The 21683-nt window shown below is 33.8% G+C and overlaps 1 protein-coding gene across 1 annotated transcript in view; it reads left to right on the forward strand.

The window, feature by feature from the left end:
* The window catches only part of LOC117171128 (protein kinase C-binding protein NELL1-like), a 324967-nt gene that overhangs the window by 289899 nt on the left and 13385 nt on the right, over window positions 1–21683 (forward strand). Inside the window, exon 9 of the mRNA XM_033358181.1 lies at window positions 13187–13429. Within this exon, the coding sequence (XP_033214072.1) occupies window positions 13187–13429 (243 nt within the window). The remainder of the gene's footprint in view (window positions 1–13186; window positions 13430–21683) is intronic.

A 21683-nucleotide genomic window follows, 5' to 3' on the forward strand; every position in this document is an offset into this window, starting at 1 on the left:
ATAATCATATGATCCTCGGTGGCTTAGTTTGTTGGAGGCTCGGACTTTACCTTAGATGTTCGGTGTTCGATCCCTGAACCAATACGCCTAGAAATGTTTTATGTACCTTTACCAAGGTTCTGGTGATTCGGATCCTTCAATGCGCTTCAGGACCCGCCATAATACATTTGATTACAATTCGCACCGTGAATGATGATATAAAAAAACCAGGCTTTGTCCAATAAGTGCAGACACACTGCTGTTATCAGATCACTTGATTTCATTACTAATATTGCCACGGGCCATAAGCCTCTCTCGGAGAGTGACCATAGTTCGATTGTGAGTGGCAATAGGACTGAACCGAGGTGAAGACCAGGCAATGGCCCCCGACCAACGCAAGGAATATCGTTATAAATGGTCAGACCAGCATCGAAGGGACATCCTTACCTGTTGGCAAGAAAGCTTCCCCCCGCGAAGAGGTTACATGCAGAGGTTACATGAACATTGGATCAATATGCGCCCGGAATATGCTCATGAAACATCTCAGTATTTAAGAGATCAAGAATCCTTTTTACACAAAGGGGAATATAAAGCTCTTCATCAGAAAGAACAAGAGCAACATCTTCCAGTGAACATACCGCCCGTTCTAGCAAACCCATATTTGCAGATAGCCGACAATGCCAGTATAAGAACTAGAAAATCAAAAATCCACCAAAAAGGCTTTCTCAGGGTGAACTAATTAGTTGAAGCTCATACTACTCTTAACGATTTGCTCCCTGAAGATGTTGATGTCTGGAGTCTTAACTGTGTAGTTTGCGAGAAGGAGGTTTCCCAGCTTAGCGACAATAGAAATAATGATACTTAAGTACGCCGGAGTAAGACTTGGGAGCGTATTGCACAGCTCTTGTTTAAAATTAGAACCGTGATACGGGTTACATCAATTATTAAGTGTGTGATTAGCTACATAACATCAAATAAATAGTTCGCTTTAAAGGTTAGGGAACTTGCTCAAAACTTCAATAAAGCAAATCACACGCTAAAAAAGTTTGAACTATGGATCATCAAGCAGCACTATACGTAAAATAAGGAGCTCTTTTAACAGACAAAGAGCGCCTTCAACGGTGAGTCCACTGAGTTCAAGAAAGTTCCGCCTTTTCTAATCACTCTTACCGCCTGTTCAACAAAACGTGATAGGCTGCTGAAAATCCAACTAGTCCAGGAGAGATTCCAGGAGAGAGTCCAATAATTACTGCTAAAGAGAAGACAAAAGTTATCACTAGAACTAATAACTTTTCAGCGCCAGGGCCAGATAAAATCAACAACTTTTGGTGAAAGAAGTTCACTTCCAAGAACCAATATCTAACTTGTATATTTACTACTTTCTTAAATGAAAAACAACCCATCTCACAGTGGTTAGTGGATGGACACACATTACTGAGACCTAAGACTGGAGTTTTGTAAAGTCCAAAGGACTACCGGCTCATAACTTGTTTAATCACGAGCTGTAAACTATTAATTAGCATTATCAAAGAGAGGATATTGATCTGTCGAGCCCGTATGAAGTGCATTAGTTAAACAACGTGGATGCAAAAGAGGGCTATCAGATTGAAGGGAGAACCTGTTAATAGACAAGTATATTAACCAGGATTCCAGCAGTTACCAAAGCAATCTGTGCATGGCTTGGATTGACTACCGGATAGCATTCGATAACATGAGCCATGAGCTGTCTGTCAAGCTCCTTGACTGCCTGAAAGTTCATTTTAAAAAAAATTAGATGTATGAAACAGCATATGCTCTTATGGCGGACAAAGTTTTTCATAACACCTGGAAAAAAACAAGTGACTACCAGCTATGTCACATATAAGAAGGGGGTTTTCCAAGGAGACTTTCTAAGTTTAGTACTATTCTGCATCTCCTCCTCGGCTATATATATTATGCCCTAAGGCGAAAGCTTCGTATACCTATGTGGACCAGCGAACAGAAGAGAATTTAAGGTTAAATACCTTTTATACATAGATGATCTTAAACTATTTGTTTCTCAAAAATAGGACCTTAACATCCTTGTTGCAGCGGTGAATTGGCAATCTACATCGATTGGCATGAGTTTAAGACTGGAAAAGTGTGCCTGCGTCCACCTACACAATGAGAAACTAGAAACTACATCACAATGACTATCATGTTTCTTCAACCTGTTAATCCTCTCGTAATTTATTTTTCTTCGATTCTCGAGGCTTCTCTTTCTTCGGTTCATGACGGCTTTTTCCTTCGTTCTAAACATTTCCATCCTAAATTATATTCTGGGTTATTTGATTTCGTTTTATTCGAGTTGGTTTTAGATCTAGGAAATCTGTGACACAACATATTCTGACAAGAAAATCTCCACAAAATATTCTCTTTAATTTCAGACTTTGGAGCTCAAAATACCCTCAAAATATGTGAAATAGAGGGCCTTTTCACGAATAATAATTAAAATAATAGGAAATAATAAGGAAATAAATTTTGTTTAATACAATTAATACATAGGTACATATTTTCATCCTAGAAAGATACATTTTCAACCACAGTTGCATTTGCAACTAAATGGTTGAACTACATGTTGAATTCATCATAAAACATCTGCCCACTTCGCAGGCACATTCTCATCGCGCACTGCGCATGCAGCTCTCTGCGCTCGCAAGGTTGTGCGAGCCTAGGGCGCGTGAATGTTGGTTTTAGCGCTACGTGTTTGATCTTTCCTCATAGACTTTTTAAAATTAAAGGTGAAAGTATCGATTACAATAATTTGGTGATTCTGAATTCTCTTTTATTAAAGCTCCTTTGGCTTTAACGAACACATTCTCATCACGTATCTCGTACTTCACACTCGAGTTTATCGCTGAAATTTTATATTATTCCCATAAATGTATATTATTATATTTCGTAACTTGCATTAGTATTAAAACAGGCTAAGTTTCAGCGTCCCGTTTAAAAAAAGTGCGCATACTTTTTAAAAAATTTTTGTTATTAAACGTTTCATTGCAACTTTTGTCGTTTTTACATAAACTGAGTTTGTTCATTTTCAATGTTTTCTTTATGATTTAAACTTTACACATACGGTCTTCTGAGCAGCCTTACCGTTTCTTAACTTCTAAATTATATATATATATATATTTAGAAATTTCCTTTGGATGTAGGTCGTTCCCGCATGAGTTGTACAACTAGATAGTATGTGAGATAAATGCTCGGGATGTGCATACCACACCCTGCTGCTATCATTAGGAATATCTTGGCTCAGAATGTGGCGACGGTATCTTAAAGTGGAAATGACACTGTCTTGGCATGCGAGAATGAAACCGGCCGTACCAGACTTCAATCCCGGTGATTTCAGAAAAACAGAAGTTAACTCACACGACATTGACTGATCCTCCACATGTCTGTGGAAGATACCGTGCATCCTCTTATTGAGGAGCTGTTCACAGAAATTTTTCTTTTGTGCTTTCTTAATCTGGACTTTGAGGAGTGAGTACTCGAGATTGATAAGGTTTCATGCATTTTGCTCACCCCTAATACTAAAGCTAAGTCCGAGTGTTTGGGCAGCCTCCTCCGCTGCTTTGTATAGAAACGCTCCTTTGCCCACTTCTTCGTGCTTCCTGACCATTTTAAGAAGAGAGTCTCTTCCATTTGCGACTTTATGTGGTGTACCCAGAATAATCCTGTTGTGAAGCAAAAAAGGGCAAGATTCTGAAAAGTAAAGAAAAGATAGTGCAGTGCATTGAATAGCATTGAATTATATTGTATCGTATTATAAAATACTGTATCATATTATATCATGTAAAGTGATGGTTTATTATAGTATCACATTATCACATTGTAGCATATGGTATAAAATTGTATCATAATGTATCATATTTTACCATATTGCTGCATGTTGTATTATATTTCATCATATTGTATGATATTGTATCACTTTGCATGGTATTGTAGGGCACTGTATCATACTGTATCATATTGTGTCACGTTTTTTCATATTGTATCATACTGTATCGTGTTGCACCTCATTTGATCATATAGTGTATTATAGTGTGTGTCATATAGTATGATGGTGTATCATATTGTCGTATATATTATCATATTGTATCAAATTCTATGATATTTTGCCATATTTATCATCTTGTATCATATGGTATTATATTATATCATATTGTTTAATATTCATCAAACCGTATCATGTTACATTATAATGTATCATGCTGTATCATATAGTGTAAGATCTTATCATAGCGTACAATACAATGCCATATTGCATCATGCTGTATCCTATTCCATCATATTATGTGAGAAAAGGACAGAAAAAGGGTCAGAAAAAGAGCAAGACAGAGAGAGATTTGCGATTTCATAGCCTGCCATAAAAATATATCACTTCAACAAAAACTTACTAGTAACTTAAATGTAAGAATGAACTATTCATAACATCTGAGGTTAAAGTAAATGAAGGAAAAAGCTAGAAGGGGGAAACAAATCAAAGGACGTCAAGAACATCTGAAAGAACAGTGTTTAGCGGATAATTTTCTGGCCAAAAAGCTAATTGTGCACGAAATCACGCAGATAGTTTAACCCTCCATAGGAACGGTTAAGCTTCCAGTAAACATCCATTTTTTAGATCCCCCGCCTCAAAGGGAAGAGGACATCTTCACGGAGATTAAAGGTCTTAACCAATTCAATTGCTTACTTAAAGCTCTATTGAACAACGCCCAACAAAAGTTGGATCGAAAAAAAAACAGAATAATAAGTTAAAAACGGAAAGCATCACTCTCTCCCTCGACAGCGGAATATAGTCAAACCTTGAAATTGTTCTTCCCTTCTCCGAGGACGATGTAGAAATTGTCCATTTTTCTTCCAAAAATACAGTAGCTATTGAAGAAGAGATTTTCAGGGAAATCCTGGAAATTTCAGAATTAGATATTAACCTAACTTTTGGATATGAAGGCCGAAACCACACTGGGATCAGCCTATTTGCTCCTGTATTTCGTAACGGTAATCCAGATCTAACTTTTTGACAAGTACCATACCTCTTTCGAACAGACAGCGTTACTTATAATTTCCAGACTATAGGATATTGGGGCAAGTTGCTCTAGAATCTTTTTGATTATAAGGTAGTCTTAAAATAAACAAAAGTTGTATTGAATTCTTTAAGGAATAACACTTGATGAAAATTAGATGAACTATCAATAACTCTTGATAATTAAGAGTAAAAAATATTAGTAGTCCATAAATATTAGTAGTCCATAACGCACTCCACCTCGTGCTCAGCCGACGGGTAGCAGTTTGTCACCTCCTTAATCCTAAAGTAAATTTTTGTTCCTGAAAGACAAGCTAAGTCATGGTATTTTTATTTTGAATACTTTCAAAACACAAAATTATTTATCTCTTCTACGCTGACTCAAACTGAAGGATTTAGCGCAGGAAAGGTCTATATTTGCGTCTGGACATTCATGTTAACTTTCTATAAACGGCGGAGCAAGATTTTTGACCAAACAAATTTATTATTCAAAAATCTTTGGCAACTCTCTCGCGCTACCTTGAGCAGGTAACGCAGCGTTTCGAGTTCTTCCCTAACTGCCTGATACCTAACTCGGCTTGAATTTGTTAAAAAACGGCGAAGTAAATTCACGAAATATAAAGATTCACATTATCACTGCAAATATTAACTGATTTTTATGAATATTTTTGTCAATTTCTTCTTATTATATAAGTTAATGAATTCTGTTAATTGATATTGGATTAATCAACGATTTTATAAAATTAGTTTTTCTAACTGAGAAAATATCGTATCAATGCCCGGTCTTCATTCGTACCATGTCGTTATGACCATGTCTTTATGATTCAGTACCTGGATCATAAAGCTTGGCATCAGATCTGGGTGTTCGGTGATCTTCTGAAAACACCTTGCCAACGCAGAGTGCACACTCGTCAGCTACTTGTGCCAGAATTGGTGCACAGATTCTGGACCAGGAGCTTTTCAGTTATTTTACTTTTTCCAGGCCACTATACCATCTAAAGCTGTAATGTTGCCTTCGTGAACTACTTTTCTTGTGCCGACATTGTCTGGCAGTAAGAACCATCAAGTCTCTGCTGTTGAGATTCTATAATCTCATCTAATATTGATGGTGTCAGTCTCTCGATGTACCGAGAGTGGATTGTTTTAGTAACATGGTTTATCAGCATTCTGATTCTATTTTCTTTTTTCTATTGAATTAATCGGCCCAATTTGAACCCTACTTTCTTGACATCCATATCCAATCTGATCTTCCATGGTGAATCTTGTCTCTCTCTGGGATAAATACTGCATTACTAGGCTTAGTTCTGCGGCTCAAAGTTCTAATGTTTGCCAAAGCAGCACAGTATATAATAGTTTGCACCTGGAACGCAGTTTGTCTTATGTTCAAATGCGTAGATGAAACGTTGCTGTTGATGTGTTCTTTTAGTGTACGCAGATCATTTGTGATGTTCATCTTGGGCAGAGAATGTCTTTATACTGGTTCTACATATTTGATCTCTACTTAAGCATGACCAAAATTCCTTTCTAGGTGCTGTAGTTTTTCTGGGATTTCGCTGTTTGCATAATCGTTATTAATATCCGCATGTGGTTCTAGTGGATCCGGTCATTGATGTTCGTTATCCCTATCATCTATACCTTCAGCTTTAATCAAGTCTTCGTTTTCCACATCTTCTAAAGGTAGTTCCGCAACAGGAAGCTTCTGTTCCTCTTCCATTTTGATAGCAGCTATTTCAAACGTCGAAAGATACCTGTTCACAGATATTGAGCATTTTTGATCTTCTAAATCTGCCAGATTCTGTTAACCATTCTTATTTTGGTATTGAAAAGTGAACTAGAATCTTCTTTGGATAAAAATTTAACTATTTTCTTTCTATAATTCATCTGCTTTAGAAAAAATTTCTTTTTTTTTTAAATAAAACTGTAACTTTGGTTAGAAATTCAACTCTTTTTTAAAGTTAGTCTTGTTTATTCAAAAATTTCAACCTGCTTAAGCAGAAATTGCATCTTTCTTTTATAAAAACGGAACTATTTCGTAGAAGATTATCAATTTATTTTGTTAAAAATTAATCCTCTATAGTTGAAAAAATTAGTTTTGGTAAATTCATGTCTTCAGTTGAAATTTGAACTATTTTTTTTATAATCTTTTTTAAAATGTCTTTGGTTGAAAATTTAACTGTTTAGTCAAAAAGCCTTTCTTTGTTGAAAATTAATTTTTGAACTAAAAATGGAAGTTAAAGTTTCTCCTAATTGTGTAAAAAAACAATAATTTTTTTGGTTTGAAATTTTTTTTTTATTAAAAATGAATCAGTTTCATGGAAACTTAAATTTTTGCTGAAATGTTATATTTTGGTTGGAAAATTCAATTTTTTTAGAGAAAATTCGTCTATTAGCATAAAGAATCAATAATTTCGATAAACTGTTATCTTTGTTTTGAGTGAAAAATATTTATTTGTTGAAAATTCGTCTTTGTGGTGCTGAAATTCTTTTTTTCTGTATGTAAATTTCATTACTTTTGTTTGATATGTAAGCTATGATACTTTTTAGTTTATATTTGATCCTTTTGCGTTGAGAATTCAACTATTATGTTGAAAATTTAATTGTTTTCTTCAAAATTTAAGTATTTTATCAAATAGTTATCTTTTATGGTAGAAAAAATATTTTTTTGTTTTAAATAAATGAATAAATTTGAATTTTTTATCTGTAACAGAAATACTATTTTATGCTGTTTCTTAAAGGTTTAATATTAGAAATATTACAAGATAAAAATTCTGTTATTTAAATATTGATGATCAAGGAAAATGAAAGATTAGTCAAGGAAAAATGACGGAATTTTGAAAATGAAGTTCTCGGATACCCTGCTTATTTCTACTAGCAAAACATTTCTGGAAACTAAAAATTACGTACAGAAAGGGGGAGGGGCGGGTAGAAATATTTTCTTACGGTTTGTTACAGGGAAAAGGTGGATCTTAGAGAGGGCCTATAATCTGTTACGTAATTTAAGTACGGCCCCATATCAGGGGTCGTAAGGATATTTAGTAGGATAAAAGGGGGATACATTTGTGTTGGATTAGGATAAGTTGGACAAAGGCCAGGAGGGTAATAATTCTTAAAATGTGACCCTTATTTCTTTTCAGCTCTCTCTTTCTCCTCCATTTTTATCCGGAATTCGAATCGTGCTCCTCGAAGTCCATTACTTTCACAGTAACATGGCCCTTTGTTTGCTTGTTTGTTTAGGAAGGGTTCACTGCACCTAAATAATTTCGTCCATAAAATAGGTAGTACAGCGAGGGATTAATATCCTTGATCAGAATGTCTGATCTTGTCCGAATCTTGAGGCCGCACGGTTTATGTGTGTCATTCGTTCGTCAGGTTTTGGGCAAGTTTTTACCAATTAATTTATAAATTAATATTTTACCAACTTTCAGTAAAAAGTTGAGTTTAGTTTATAGTGAAATAAATAGCTGAAATGTATTGATTGTTCGACAGCGAACAACGAGAAGCGGAGACGGTAGTATCATGGAGGAGGAAGACACCACCCGCTGTGTTTTCTTGACCCAGCCGCAACTAGACATCAGCTAAATATTTTTGTCTAATTTTTTGCATACCTTATCTTAATAACCATATCTCAAATCAAGCAGAGCCGATTGTTCGATAAAATGTTTATATTTGGTGTAATAATCAAAAATATAGAGAACAATAGAAAAAAATAGCAGTGACACTCAGTGATAGCTGTACATGGATGTCTGCAGAGAGCCTGCTCGCCCTTGTCAAACTCAAGTCAGCATGTGCTTGAAGGAATCGTTTGTATCTCCACGTGGTGGAGATACATACAACGAGGTACTACGAATATGTTACCTAAAAAACCAGACGCTCTAATTCATCTGAATTACGACGGATAGCCTGTCTGCCCACAATTCATAAATGTCTGACAGCTCTCATTGTAGATAAGGTATATTCTCATTGCACGCTGCACGAATATTTGCTAGAAGCCTTGAAAAATATAAAAGAGCTGTGCACGCATTAACGACTTTCTATGACGTGCGATGATGCTTTGGGGTACAAGAATCAAGTATTTTGATTATAGACAACCAAAGATTACTAGATCAATACGCATTACGACAGGTATATTTTAAGGAGACTCCTTTAATGCATTATGGTTCTGTTTAGCGTTAAACCCATTGAGCAAAACACTAAATAGCATGCCTTGTGGGACCAGAATACATGATAATGAGGATGGTCACCAAGTGACACATCTTCTGTACATGGTTGCCCTGAAGTGATCGATGTCACAGAGCCGTTTTCCAATGTTATATAAATATATAAATAACTGGGTATTCTTGAATCTAAGGGTATTCAGCACACGATAATTAAGACAAGCCTAACGACTGTCTTCACTACAAGACTCAGATCGATGATGAAGAGTTTTCTCAATTCGGCAAAAAAATCGGAGCGATGAGCACCTGTTCTATCCTTGACCTTACGTACTTCTGCGAGCTCACCAAATAGTTTAAAGCACACCTTGAAAAGTTAAATAGAATCTCCGCATCACGAGTTATACAATTGTGAGACTATGTTAATAGCAAACGAAATGTTTCACAACATCTGTGAAGCGAATCCCAAAAACGTTAGATCAACATGAACTGGATAGTGAGGCCTCCAACATGTGGCTGCGAAAGGGTGTACTGTAACCCAGAATGGAAGGATTCGTCATTGCCATATAGGACAAGATTTTCAGCACAAGAAATTATCGCAAACACGTGTTACATCAAGACATGGTTGACTGGTGCCGATTACGTGGAGATAAAAACGAATCCATCAAGCACATTCCAATGATCGTTGTAGAAAACGAAGATTACATCTTATATTGGGATTTTACTATCCAGATGAATCACTACATCTGAGCCAATCGACCTGACATTGTGTTGATAGAAAAAAAAGGTGAAGGAGTCTACATAATTTACATTGCTTGTCCACTTACCGAAATTTGCAGCCAACCTATAAAACCAAGATCCATGAGTATAGCAAGTAAAGGCATGAAGAAAATACCATAAGGAGGCATGTGAGCCATTCATTTATTCATCCTATTGTGATTTCGGCTACAGGTAATGAGCACACAAGATGCACTGAACATCTTGAACATTTGAGAGTCGGTAGGTTACTGGCAACGGTTTAGAAGGGGGATTTATTAAACACCTGTCACATTGAAAAAAACTTTCTCGACGATCAAGTAGCAAACGACTAAAAACCTGTGTAGTGGCAGATAGTAACTCTAAGCGGTAAAAGACGAACTATAAATTACACCATGCTGGTAATTTTGTACCTACAACATCATCGCAAGAGATTTCAAACATCGTATTAAATTAACTTATAATATCCTCATCTCATCAGTTACTTTACTTAGTCGGTAGCTATGATTAAAAACCGGGTTCATCCGGGAAAATTTTAAAAGAAATATGATGGTAGCTCTAAGAAAGCATGCAAGGGTGACTGTTGTCACCTTTAACGTTCAGGGCTGCTGTTTAAGTATGACAGCTGTAAAAGGCGAACTCCAAAACACACTATGCTCGTGATTTTTACCTACAACATCATCGCAATAGATGGCTATGATAAAAACCGGGTTTACCCCAGTAAAATTTTGAAAAAAAAATAACGAAATATAATTATTATTTCTTGAAAATATATGTAACATGATATTCTCCTTTTTCCGGTATGCAAGTTTTTTTTGTTTCTAACAAAATAAGCAACTAACCGTTGCATTTTAAAAGCACAACACTTTCAGTAACTAATTATGGATCTTCCGAAAACCCGACACGTTTTAAACTCCTAAAATAAGCCTAATTAGACCTCAACCATTGCTGAACTGAAAAGAAAATAAACTCCCATAAACGGGTAAACATATTGTATTTTCAAAAAACCTATCTAACTCGCACTTTTCTGTACGTGAGAAGAGGATACGTGGAGTTTGCACACTCAGTGAAGCGCCATTACTACTTATAGGTCTGGCAGTTGCGGTGGCGTTGCTCCTTTCAGATTTAAAAGAGTTTTGCATGGCAGTTCGGTCTTCTTATTATATCTTCCGGATGCATGTATTTTTCAGATTGATATAATGATGGACATATTGTATCCGCTATTTTCAATTTTTAATTTTTGACACGAACTTCGAAGTAAGCGGCTCACCGCGCAAATGTAGATGATTTAACGGTGTTTATTATTTACAAACCTGATTGAATATTCTTATCGTTTTTAACAACATTTTTACTGACTAGAGTATATATGTATTGTAACACGCACTAAACGTTATTAGGCGTTTTCTGACATTAAAACCGCGTGATACGATGGTCTCTCACCGCTAAATGCGTTACGCGAACCGCATCAGATTTGGTCTAAAGGACACGCCGCCCAGAACGAGCAAAGAGATATACCAGCGACCTCCGGTGCAGGGATTGCGAAAACCGCCCAGCGCAAATGAGAGTGGGGAGTGGGCCATAAGAGGACGCACACGGCCAGAGAACAGCACTTGTGGTTTTTTCCCGCTTGCGGGCTTTCTTCCACACACAAATAACATCACTTTAAATTCCAGTCATGTCAAATTTCTCGCAGATTGTGTAACAATGTCCAAACGGGTAACGCACAACAACTTCTTTCACTCCGATCATTCTTCGGGGAGATCATTAATCGGGAGTGTGCGACTGGCATGGCTAAGCCGCACCAGCCGCCTACTCCCGTGCATTGGATCTCACAAGAGGGGGCGATGGTTGGGGCCCCCTCATCCCCACCCCTTTTTCTTTCTAGAACGACACTCTTGCGCCAGCTTGACCGGCGAGTAATCCTCCAAGCCTTTGGAGCGTAAAGATACCTACCAGCTTTGCCTCGAGCGTTTCTTACATAGATCAGCCATGCTAGGAAGATTGGTACCCAGTAAAATATCCGAAAATAAAAGGAATTTAAATTTCTGTATTTCATGTTTGCTTTGGGTAATCTAAAACTTGTACATCTATAGAGATTCTAGACGGAAGCAGAAAGACAGCATTTGAAAGAATTCAGTATTTGTCAATTCACCACCGAACGCAGGTTTCGCAGGATTTTTTAGAATATATTTTTTAATGCAAGACTTCTTACAGGGAAAATATGAAATTTAAGCAAAAATTCTGGTGCCTGTCGTGGCCGGGAATATACAGTGATCCTGGGCTTCAGGCTTCTCGGAGTTAGATTTTCCGAAAATTGATGCCGCGCCGCGGGTATGTGTGTTGGGAGCCTGAATCTGAGTTGACTTGCTCTGTGAAGATAATGAATGATCAAAACATGCATTTGGGCGCTTTCTATCGAAGGCTAATAGTAATTTATGTGTAGTCCCCTCCCTCTCAATCACCTCGCAAGGATAAATGACTTCGGACCGCCAGTCTTCCGATCGCCGTTTAGATTAGGCGGTAGCGCTCCGGATTTGTCAGTTGAATTTGTGAATTTGATTCCTACTTTCTGCAACTTTGAAGAATTTTTTGTTTACATTAGCATTTTTTTCTGCAACTGACTATTGACTTCATTTAAATTAACGAAACTTATTCATTTTTAACCATTATTTCATAAGAAAAAATTGGGGTATTCAACATTAACCACTTGTACTCGTACAATGGTTGTTTTAGTGCAAAACTCTCATTTTGCCTTATTTAAATGAACATTTATATATTTTGAAATTATTATTTCTCTACAAAATAAAAATAAAATATATAAAAATAATATAATAAGACTTAGAAAAGAATTTAAATATGCATGAGGAAAATGATATAACATGTTTTTCTATGTACGTAATCAATAATGAAAGATAAAAATAGTTAAAACTGTAATCATATGAATTGCGTTATGTAAAAATAAATCACACTTTTAGGGCATATTTTTCATTTGTCATTAAAGAATTGTTAAAACTAATTATTTTGGCTTGATTAAAATAAATTTAATAAGCACTTGCAATAAAACATCATGCAAATGAAAATTGACAAGAAACGCCAGCAGAAAGAAGGAAACCCAGACTTTCTACTTAAAAATCCTGAGAGCTACCGCCTGATATGAAGTATAAAGCCAAACAAAATTCTAAAAAGTGTGCTTTCCATATTTTTTTTAAAATCTTCTTTAAATATATTAATGTTAAAATTTACATGTTCAATTTAATTTTAGTACGGTGAAATAGACTGCTGGCAGATGGAGTGTCCACCAGTTTCCTGTTTTAATCCGGTGACAGAGGATGGAGATTGTTGTCCAAGATGTGAGGATGATCCATGTGCTAGAGAAATATCCATAAACGACAGCAGCGTTGCAATTTCCAGTCAACCTCAACCCTGCAGTTATTCGGAAATCATGCATGACATTGGAAGCTCATGGCAGGACCCCTACGACAAGTGCACGACATGTGACTGCAAGGTAAGGGCTATTGTGATGATCGAAAATCATTATATTTTTACACCACAGAACTGATAGAAAATGTTTAGGGTCACGTTGACAAAAAAATGTTGTATATAAAAACTGGGTTTGACAGAATGATTTTTAGATTAAAGATATTGTTTTATAACAGATTTACCAGCGCATGCGATAGAAAGCAACAAATTATGTGAAATCAACGTGCCTGTCCAAAATCTTGCTAAAATAGATGGTTCCCTTCGTAAGGGTATCTTGGAGGAATCCGGCCTCTGGACCATCAATTGTTCAGTTTATGTATCCAGAGGGGCATCATTCCTTTACGGCGGCACTAATCATCGCGAACATAAGATGACTTACGTGTTAGATATAGATGACCTGAAAATCTATGCTTCTAGCGGGAGCAAACTGTAAGTTGCTATAAATCTCGTCAAGAAGTACACATGAAAGATTAGTATGGATTTTGGATTGGATAAGTCTGCCAAGATTCATCTGAAAAAGGAAAGATTATTGGTATTCCCAAAGATTCTGAGCTCATGGATATAAGTGTTATTTGATATCTTGGCACTGAAGACACGTTAAACAAGGTATCTACGACTAATATAATCGCCGTTCCGGTTCTACTGTACGGGTTCTGTTTAGAACTGAATCGTTTTATGTACAGCTTGTATCCATGCAAGCTGACTATCAACATCAGGCGGGAGGAAAGTGCATTACTCCTTCTGGATGCCTCACTTCTAAAAGACGAAACAAAGAAAGCAGAAGTTGAAAAGTTTTGTTAACAGCTACGCGACAAGACAATGCATGGAAACTGTCATTGTTAGTCCTTGATGAAGGAGTAAACTTTTGCTTTCCCCAGTTCATCGGAACTTAATTCGTGTACAGTGGGTTTTATTTTTGCAAGCCAGGACTGTGCGATTTTTACCTTAGTACGCCGTGACCGCATTTTATGTTAAAAATATCCCAGCGATAGGTGCAGATCCTGTCATGCACGTGAAACACGTATCTCTACCGACTCAATGTGGCCCTAAGAGTTTTTTATTACCCTCTTTGTCGTTTTTGTGGAGTTAGCCGCGACCTCTTCCTGATGTACGCTCTGATGGACATGGAATCAATTGTCCAAAACGAGAAGCGCCAAATTTTCTGTAACCATGATTTTCGGAAGACAGTATTCGTTGCGGACTCGCGGCCTGACTTATATTTTCTTTTTTTTTGACTTCAAAAAAAGGAACTATGTTTGTGATCGGATTCGCGGCTCCGGTTGACTAGAACACCACTGCCAAGAAGAAGCAACAGGAGAAGAGGTATCAAGACCTTAAAATCGAGCTAGAGCGTCTGTACACACAATATTTGGTGAAAATAATTATACTTTTGATTCATTTTCTCGGAGGTGAAAAATAATCACTGATTGATAACTTTAATGTCATACCCGCGTGCCAAAAAGATGTAAACACAATTGCGAGATGGATGCAGAAAACTGTCATCCTCGAGTCGCTTCGTCTCCGCAAGATACACGAGGGTTTCACCAGAACGTGATACTTTTCGGTCTCCACCACTGTCTCATATGGGAGCAACACATTCAAGCGTAGCGTGTCGGTGATTCAGCTCTGCTAAATGCTGCGAAGACTAGCCTCGTGTAAAGCCGAAAATGCACGAGCCGGAATCCGAGCTCTCTCGACTTCACGAATGACGATCAAGCTGTTCCTCAAACATATTATGGTTTTGAAATAACGACTTTCGTTAGAATCATTAGACTCATTGCGAGAAGGAAAATAAAATTTACTTCATTAAATAGATATAGGAGACAAGATTTCTGGCTCTAAAATGTTTCAACTTTAGTGCTGCATATCTTAGTCATGTTTTTGGAAACAATTAATTTTTAACAACTAATAAGCGAATTTTCGACAAAACAGTTAAATTTTCAAACCAAAAAACGACTTTTAAAAATGCATTTTTAACTTAAAATTTTAATTTATACTTCAGTTGAAAAATTCATTTTTAAACCCAAAATAATGCAAATTTTCAATCGAAGAAATTAATTTTCATCTAAAAAAGAATGAGTTTTTAAAGAAGAAGAATAATTCGCCGCCAAAGAAGATAAATTTTCAACTAAAAAGGTAATTTTCAAAGAAAAAAAAATGTCAACAAAATTGTTCAATTTCCAACTTTAGAAACAAATTTTAAAATAAAATAATAAGTATTCAGTCAAAAATTGTCTAGTCAAAATTTCAAATAAAAAAATAGAATTTTTAACGAAAGAAGTTAATTTTTAAGCAATAAAGATTAATTTTTAACAAAAAATGGGACAGTTAAATTTATATTTAAAAAAAAAAAAATTTGAATAAATAAAAACAATCGAATCTACAAGAAAATATTAAAATTTTCAACCAAAAATATGAATTCAACGACAAATCGACTAATATTCTTTCAAAAAGATGAAATTTCAAAAAAATACATGAATTTTCAACCACATACTTGAATTTTCAACTAAAAAGATAGAAGTTAATGAAAAATTGAATAGTTAAATTTTCAGTTGAAAAATAGTTATTCACACCAAAAAAACAAAGTTCCTACAAAATATTTAAATTTTCAAGCAAAAATTGTATTTGCAAACAAATAATTTAATTCTTCTTTCTTTATTCCTAATGTTTCCCCTAAGGGTTTACATGACTTCCATTCCTTACAATCTTTCCGTTTATATCTATATTTTTTTACAATATTATCCTTTCTATATATACAATTATTTACAACTATTTGCATAAAGTCTTATATCTAGTTCCTTATTTCTATTTCTTGCGATAGTCAATTTAAGACTTATTAGCAAACGAGTAAGCGCGCGAACGAAAGCGAGAGCGCAAGCGAGAGAGAGAAAGAGAGAAAGAGCATAAGAATGCAAACGGTTACATTATCAGCTCAAAAAGTAAATTTACAACCAAAAAATTTGCAGCAAAATAGTTTAATTTCTCCAGAAAAATACCAAAGAAATGAATTCTTAATTAAAATAGATGAATTTTTAAATAAGAAGAATAATTTTCTACCAAAACAGCTTACTTTTTGAGTGAGAAAGGTTAATTTTCAAAGAATAAATAACAAAAAATTTTTAACAGGACTGTTACATTTTCAAATAAAGAAAAATTTCGAATAAAAAAAATTTCAATCAGGTAAGATTAATAAAAATTTAAAAATCAAGTAAACTCAAGAAATATTTAGAAGAGTGGAAGAGATTCCAATCGAATCGTAAACTTAATTTTTGTTTAGAAATTTAGATTTTTGAAAATTTAAAAAATAAACTTTAAAAGCTTTAATGGCAATTTCGAAAGATTTCAAGGATATTAAACTATTTTTATTGCAATTCCTGGTGAAAATTTAGAAGATTATAAGTTAATTTTTTACATCCGGCATGATTTTAAAAAATTTTTTTTAAAAGTTTGGGTTTTTAAAAAATATTTTTAGGAATTTAAGTATTTTTAGGGATTTTAAGAGAAAAAGCCGAAAAGTTCTTAATTTGAACTCATTTGCTTTCTTCATATATAAACCCTTTTAAAAATCTTTAATGTCTTAAAATACTTATCAAAATATTACAAAACTTAATTTTTACAATTTTATTTTATAAAGAAATATCTCATAATTATAAAAGAGACCAACCAATTCTAAAGGTAAGTCCTTATATATATATATATATATATTATCTTAATAACTAATGAAATTTCAAATAAAAACTGTACCCTGTATACATTAATTTTAATAATGAAAAATAATAATACTTTTATCAATATTCGTACATTTTCTTTTAATATATACACGTGGTTTTTATTTTTAAAAAATTTGTTCAAATAGGTGGTAACTTTTTTTAATTTTTCGAGATTTTAGTATCAAATTTGACCTTAAAGAATAGGTTTCAGGAATAAAATTATACAAATATCTACATTAGGTAGTAAAATGCTATAAAGAATGGCCTTGAAAATTATGCAAAAAACTTTTTAAAATGTTAAAAAACGGTTGTACAGATTTGGTCTTAACCTTATTGGCTAGCTGAGGAAATAGATATTTCTCTTATCGTTTTTCAGTATATAATTTTGCCCTAAACATAAGGCAGACTAAAATACACTTAAAGAATAAAAATAAGAAAGGTCAGAAATTCTTGCAGTTGTATGTTAGAAAATCCCACTCATTTTTTAATTAAACTCCTTTCTCTACCAACTTCAAAGGAAAATTTATGCAACATTTTTATCAAATAATAAGTCTTTTGCACTCAAATGGAGAAATGAATATTTTTCATTAATTATGGATGTTTAATGGACGTCAATTCTTTTACTACTCACACTGGAGTATATTGAGAAATTTCTTTTTCATACAAAAAAGTATAAAATTCTTTGTCTTATAGACTTTTCTTATTATTTATTTATTTTATACACACACACATACACATTATATCTTATCAAAATTTAATATTAAATTGTTAAATGTTAAAAGAATTTAAATACTACAATTTTTAATGTTATCTAATTTTTAGAAATAATATGACAAATTTTATATATACTTTAAAATAAACTTTTTTTTAATTGCATGCAACTTATTACAAGTAAAAAAATTATATATTTAAGCATACAGGAAAGTATGTTTTTTTAGATTTGTCAACAATTATTTCATTGCTTATTTTGATTGGAAATAGTTGAAACTCTTGCGATTAAAAGCGGGGATTCCCCCTGAGAAGAAATGTGCTGAAAGTGAATTCAAAAAAATATTCGAATTTTAATTTTAAGGACTGATAATTCCACACAATTTCCACTCATCTTTTTTCTTTCTTCTCTAAGAATTTGTTGTTTCTTCAGTTCTTTAAATAATTAGAAAAGTGTACATTTTTCGAAAACAAAAAGTTACCGGTTTTGTTTACTTCAGCTCGTGCTAACTTAACTCATTTTCAAAATTTTTAGATTCTGTTGAGACTAACTTAAGTAACTACGTTTTCTGAAATTATCTATAGATGAACAACTTAAATACTTTAATAAACATAGAAGTTGTTCATTGTTTTTTTAGACAATGAAAAAATCATAAAGTTAAAAGTTTAAGCGCACTGTGTATCACATTCAAATAAATTTTAGGAATATTGATAAAAGTGTTAGTATTCTTCATTAAAAATAATAATTTATGCAGAGTATAGTTTTTATTTGAAATTTCACGACGGTCTTTTGTACCATGTTTGACCCTATAGCCCCGAATCAAGGAAAAATATTCTAAAAATATGTTCGATACTTATTAAGATGTTACAAAGACTTACCTTTAGTTTATTGTTTTAAAACCTTTCGAGATTATTTTAAAACTCCTAAATTTTATTCTACGTTTCTAAAACTCTTCTAACGTTTAAATTCTTTTTGAATTTCATCAATTCTATTGATACGGTTTAGTATATAAATTTGCTTTATATTTAAAATATTCACTCAGCAGCGGGGGAAAGTGAAAATAGATAGGCTCTTGAATAACTTGCGAATTTCTGATCAAAATATTACACAAGTTACTTAAACCATTAATCGAAACAGGTGCCGTTGCGTGCGTCATCACTGGTAAGTAGGGATGGACGAGTTGACGAGACCAGGAGCTTTCGCGATTACCGGAGAACGAGGGGATAGGCAGTTAGTGCCGAGCATTCCCAGGATATCATAGTTTGGCTCTCGACTCTCCAGGACCTTAGAATCGACTCGTTACTACATTCGGAAGCAAAATGGTACCACGCTACCAAAGAGTAGAGCTTAGGAGGAAGAACTGAGGAGAGATTAAAATGAAGTGTTTTTATTTAAATCACTGAAATAAAATAATACATCATTATTTCAAAACTTTGAAGGTGCTTCCTCACGTGACTGAAATCTAGGGATCTCGAATTTTAGAAATTATACTGGAGAGTTCCTCGCTCATCCTTGCGCGACCCATTCTTTTGGGAACTCAAGGATGCCAGTGTGTTTTAAAGTTTGAGATTCCATTTGCGGTGAAGGAAATGTGAGCAGTTTTTTTGTTATTAAAGTTCTATAGATGGTGCACAAACATTCTTCTGACCATATATTGTATGGGCAAGCCGTCACCGTACGGGAGCTAATATAATAAGGCCTCAAAACGAAGAGGATTAAGACAGTAGTCAAAATTTTTCAGGTGAAACTCCATCGAACTTTTCTACTAGTTTTGATATAGAAAACTAGGATCCTAAGGAATTGAAGAAATTCCCAAAATGGACGAATGACTTTCTAAATTCAAAGCTCAATTATCTTTAAATGTAGTTTTTTTTCTTCATAGCTAGAACAAAATGAGGGGCATGTAAACGCTAACGCAGATCCATTTTCACAACAATTAATATTTGTGAGGTAAGCGAAACTGACTTCGGTGGGCAAATATTGCACATAAAATTTTTACAGAAGGACATGTCACTTTCAAAACTCTACTTAAAATAAGTTTCCCAGTTCTTCAGAAAGGGAAAAATAATGTAGAATGTAGGCGTTTTTAGGTAAATAAGAATACTAATCGGTTATCTACAATAAAAAGATTAAAAAAATAGATGATTAGGAAAATAACAAGATAATTTTGTTCTCGCTTCTGTGATCCCATTCTCCTCATGTTGATGTGAAAAGAAATAATTCTCACAAAATTTTGTAAAAGTAATTTTATGCAAGATGAGAACTGAGCTAATAGAGGCTCAACTAGATACTGGACTTAGAGACAATTATATCTCATGGGAATTTTTAATTCACAATTATTTCAATATTAAAGGGCTTAAGGTGGAGAAAACAGAATTGCAATTTAATGTAACTTTGGAACCGCAGGTTATTGACAGAGTTTCATTCCTTTTGTTTATTAATCATAAAGTATTACGTTTCAGGTTTATCGTCCTTCCAGGATTGGTACCGATATGCATACTCGGTGCCAATTTCCTGATCAGGATAAACTAAAAATCGAGCAATAAGAATTTTCATGAGTTAATCTCATGAACGAAAAACTCGAAACAATGTTATTTTGGTCTAAAATGTAAACTTCAGGGCGCAAAAATATAAACGGTATCTAAATCCAGGAGTCATAAGAGGGCAAATTTAATTGCTCTATTAAATATAATAAAAATACGGTAACACTATTAAATATTTCTTGGAAGCTACTCGCAGGAAAATAATATATTCTTTTAATCTTGTCAGACCTTCTAATCTTCTCATCTTTAAAAATTATTAGAATTTTTCCTACTTTGTTTTGAATTCTGCAAAATTCTAAAAATTACCTTTAGAATTTTTTAGATTCTTTGACAATTCGGAAATCGTGTAAAATTCATTGAAATCTTTTTAAAATAATCCCTTAAAATTAATTCTTCGAAATAAAAAATCATTTTAGTTATTCCTAGGAACCTAAAAGAATTTTTTTTATTTTCGTGTATTCCTAAAAAAATCTTAACAGGTTTAAATTATTTTTGAAATGTTTCAAAAACAATCTTATACTTTTAAAAATGTGTAACAAAATTACACAAGAAGGCTTGATAAGAATTATTTTCCTTAATTCAAGATGGAAAAAGTTGATTTACAATCTTCTAAAGTTTTCCTAGGAATGTTAAGAAAAATAGTTTTATTTCCTTGAAATCTTTTTGAATTCCTTTAAAGCTTCTCGAGTTTAGTTTTAAAATGTTTAAATATCTAAATTCCTAAAGAAAATTAGGTTTAAAATTCGATTTGAATCTTTTCCATTCTCCTAAATATTTCTTGAATTTACTCGATTCTTTTTATTCATTAAGCTTACCAAATTGAGACATTTTATTTTAAAATTTTCTACATCATTTTTTACAATTTTAGAAATTTCCTTAATATGTTTAAAAACTTTTTAAAATGTTTCCTTAAAGTACATTTGTTAAAATTGAAAATCCTGAAAATTGTTTACACGAATCTTGAGAAAATTCTGTTTTAAACCTTGTTAGACCTTCTAAGCCTTCTAATCATTCAAATTTTAAAAAATTTGTACTGATTTTCTTTTCAATTCATCCAAACTAAAAATATTGCCACAAAATCTTCCAGATTCTTCCTTGAAAATTTTTGAAAGTACAAATGTTTATTAATATTTTTTCAATTTTCTCTTCAAATTCATTACAAAATAATCATTAAAAATTTCCCCATGAACTTTCATTCTCTTGAAACCCTGCAAAATTCCATTTACTTAAAAACTCCTAAGAGCCATTTAGCCAGCGAAAATGAGTCGTGAATTCGGGAGGAGGCTCGGGTTCGTGCTCGTGCATTTTCGGCTCTAC

Source organism: Belonocnema kinseyi, chromosome 4, assembly GCF_010883055.1.
Source record: "Belonocnema kinseyi isolate 2016_QV_RU_SX_M_011 chromosome 4, B_treatae_v1, whole genome shotgun sequence".
In the NCBI taxonomy this organism is placed as follows: Eukaryota; Metazoa; Arthropoda; class Insecta; order Hymenoptera; family Cynipidae; genus Belonocnema; species Belonocnema kinseyi.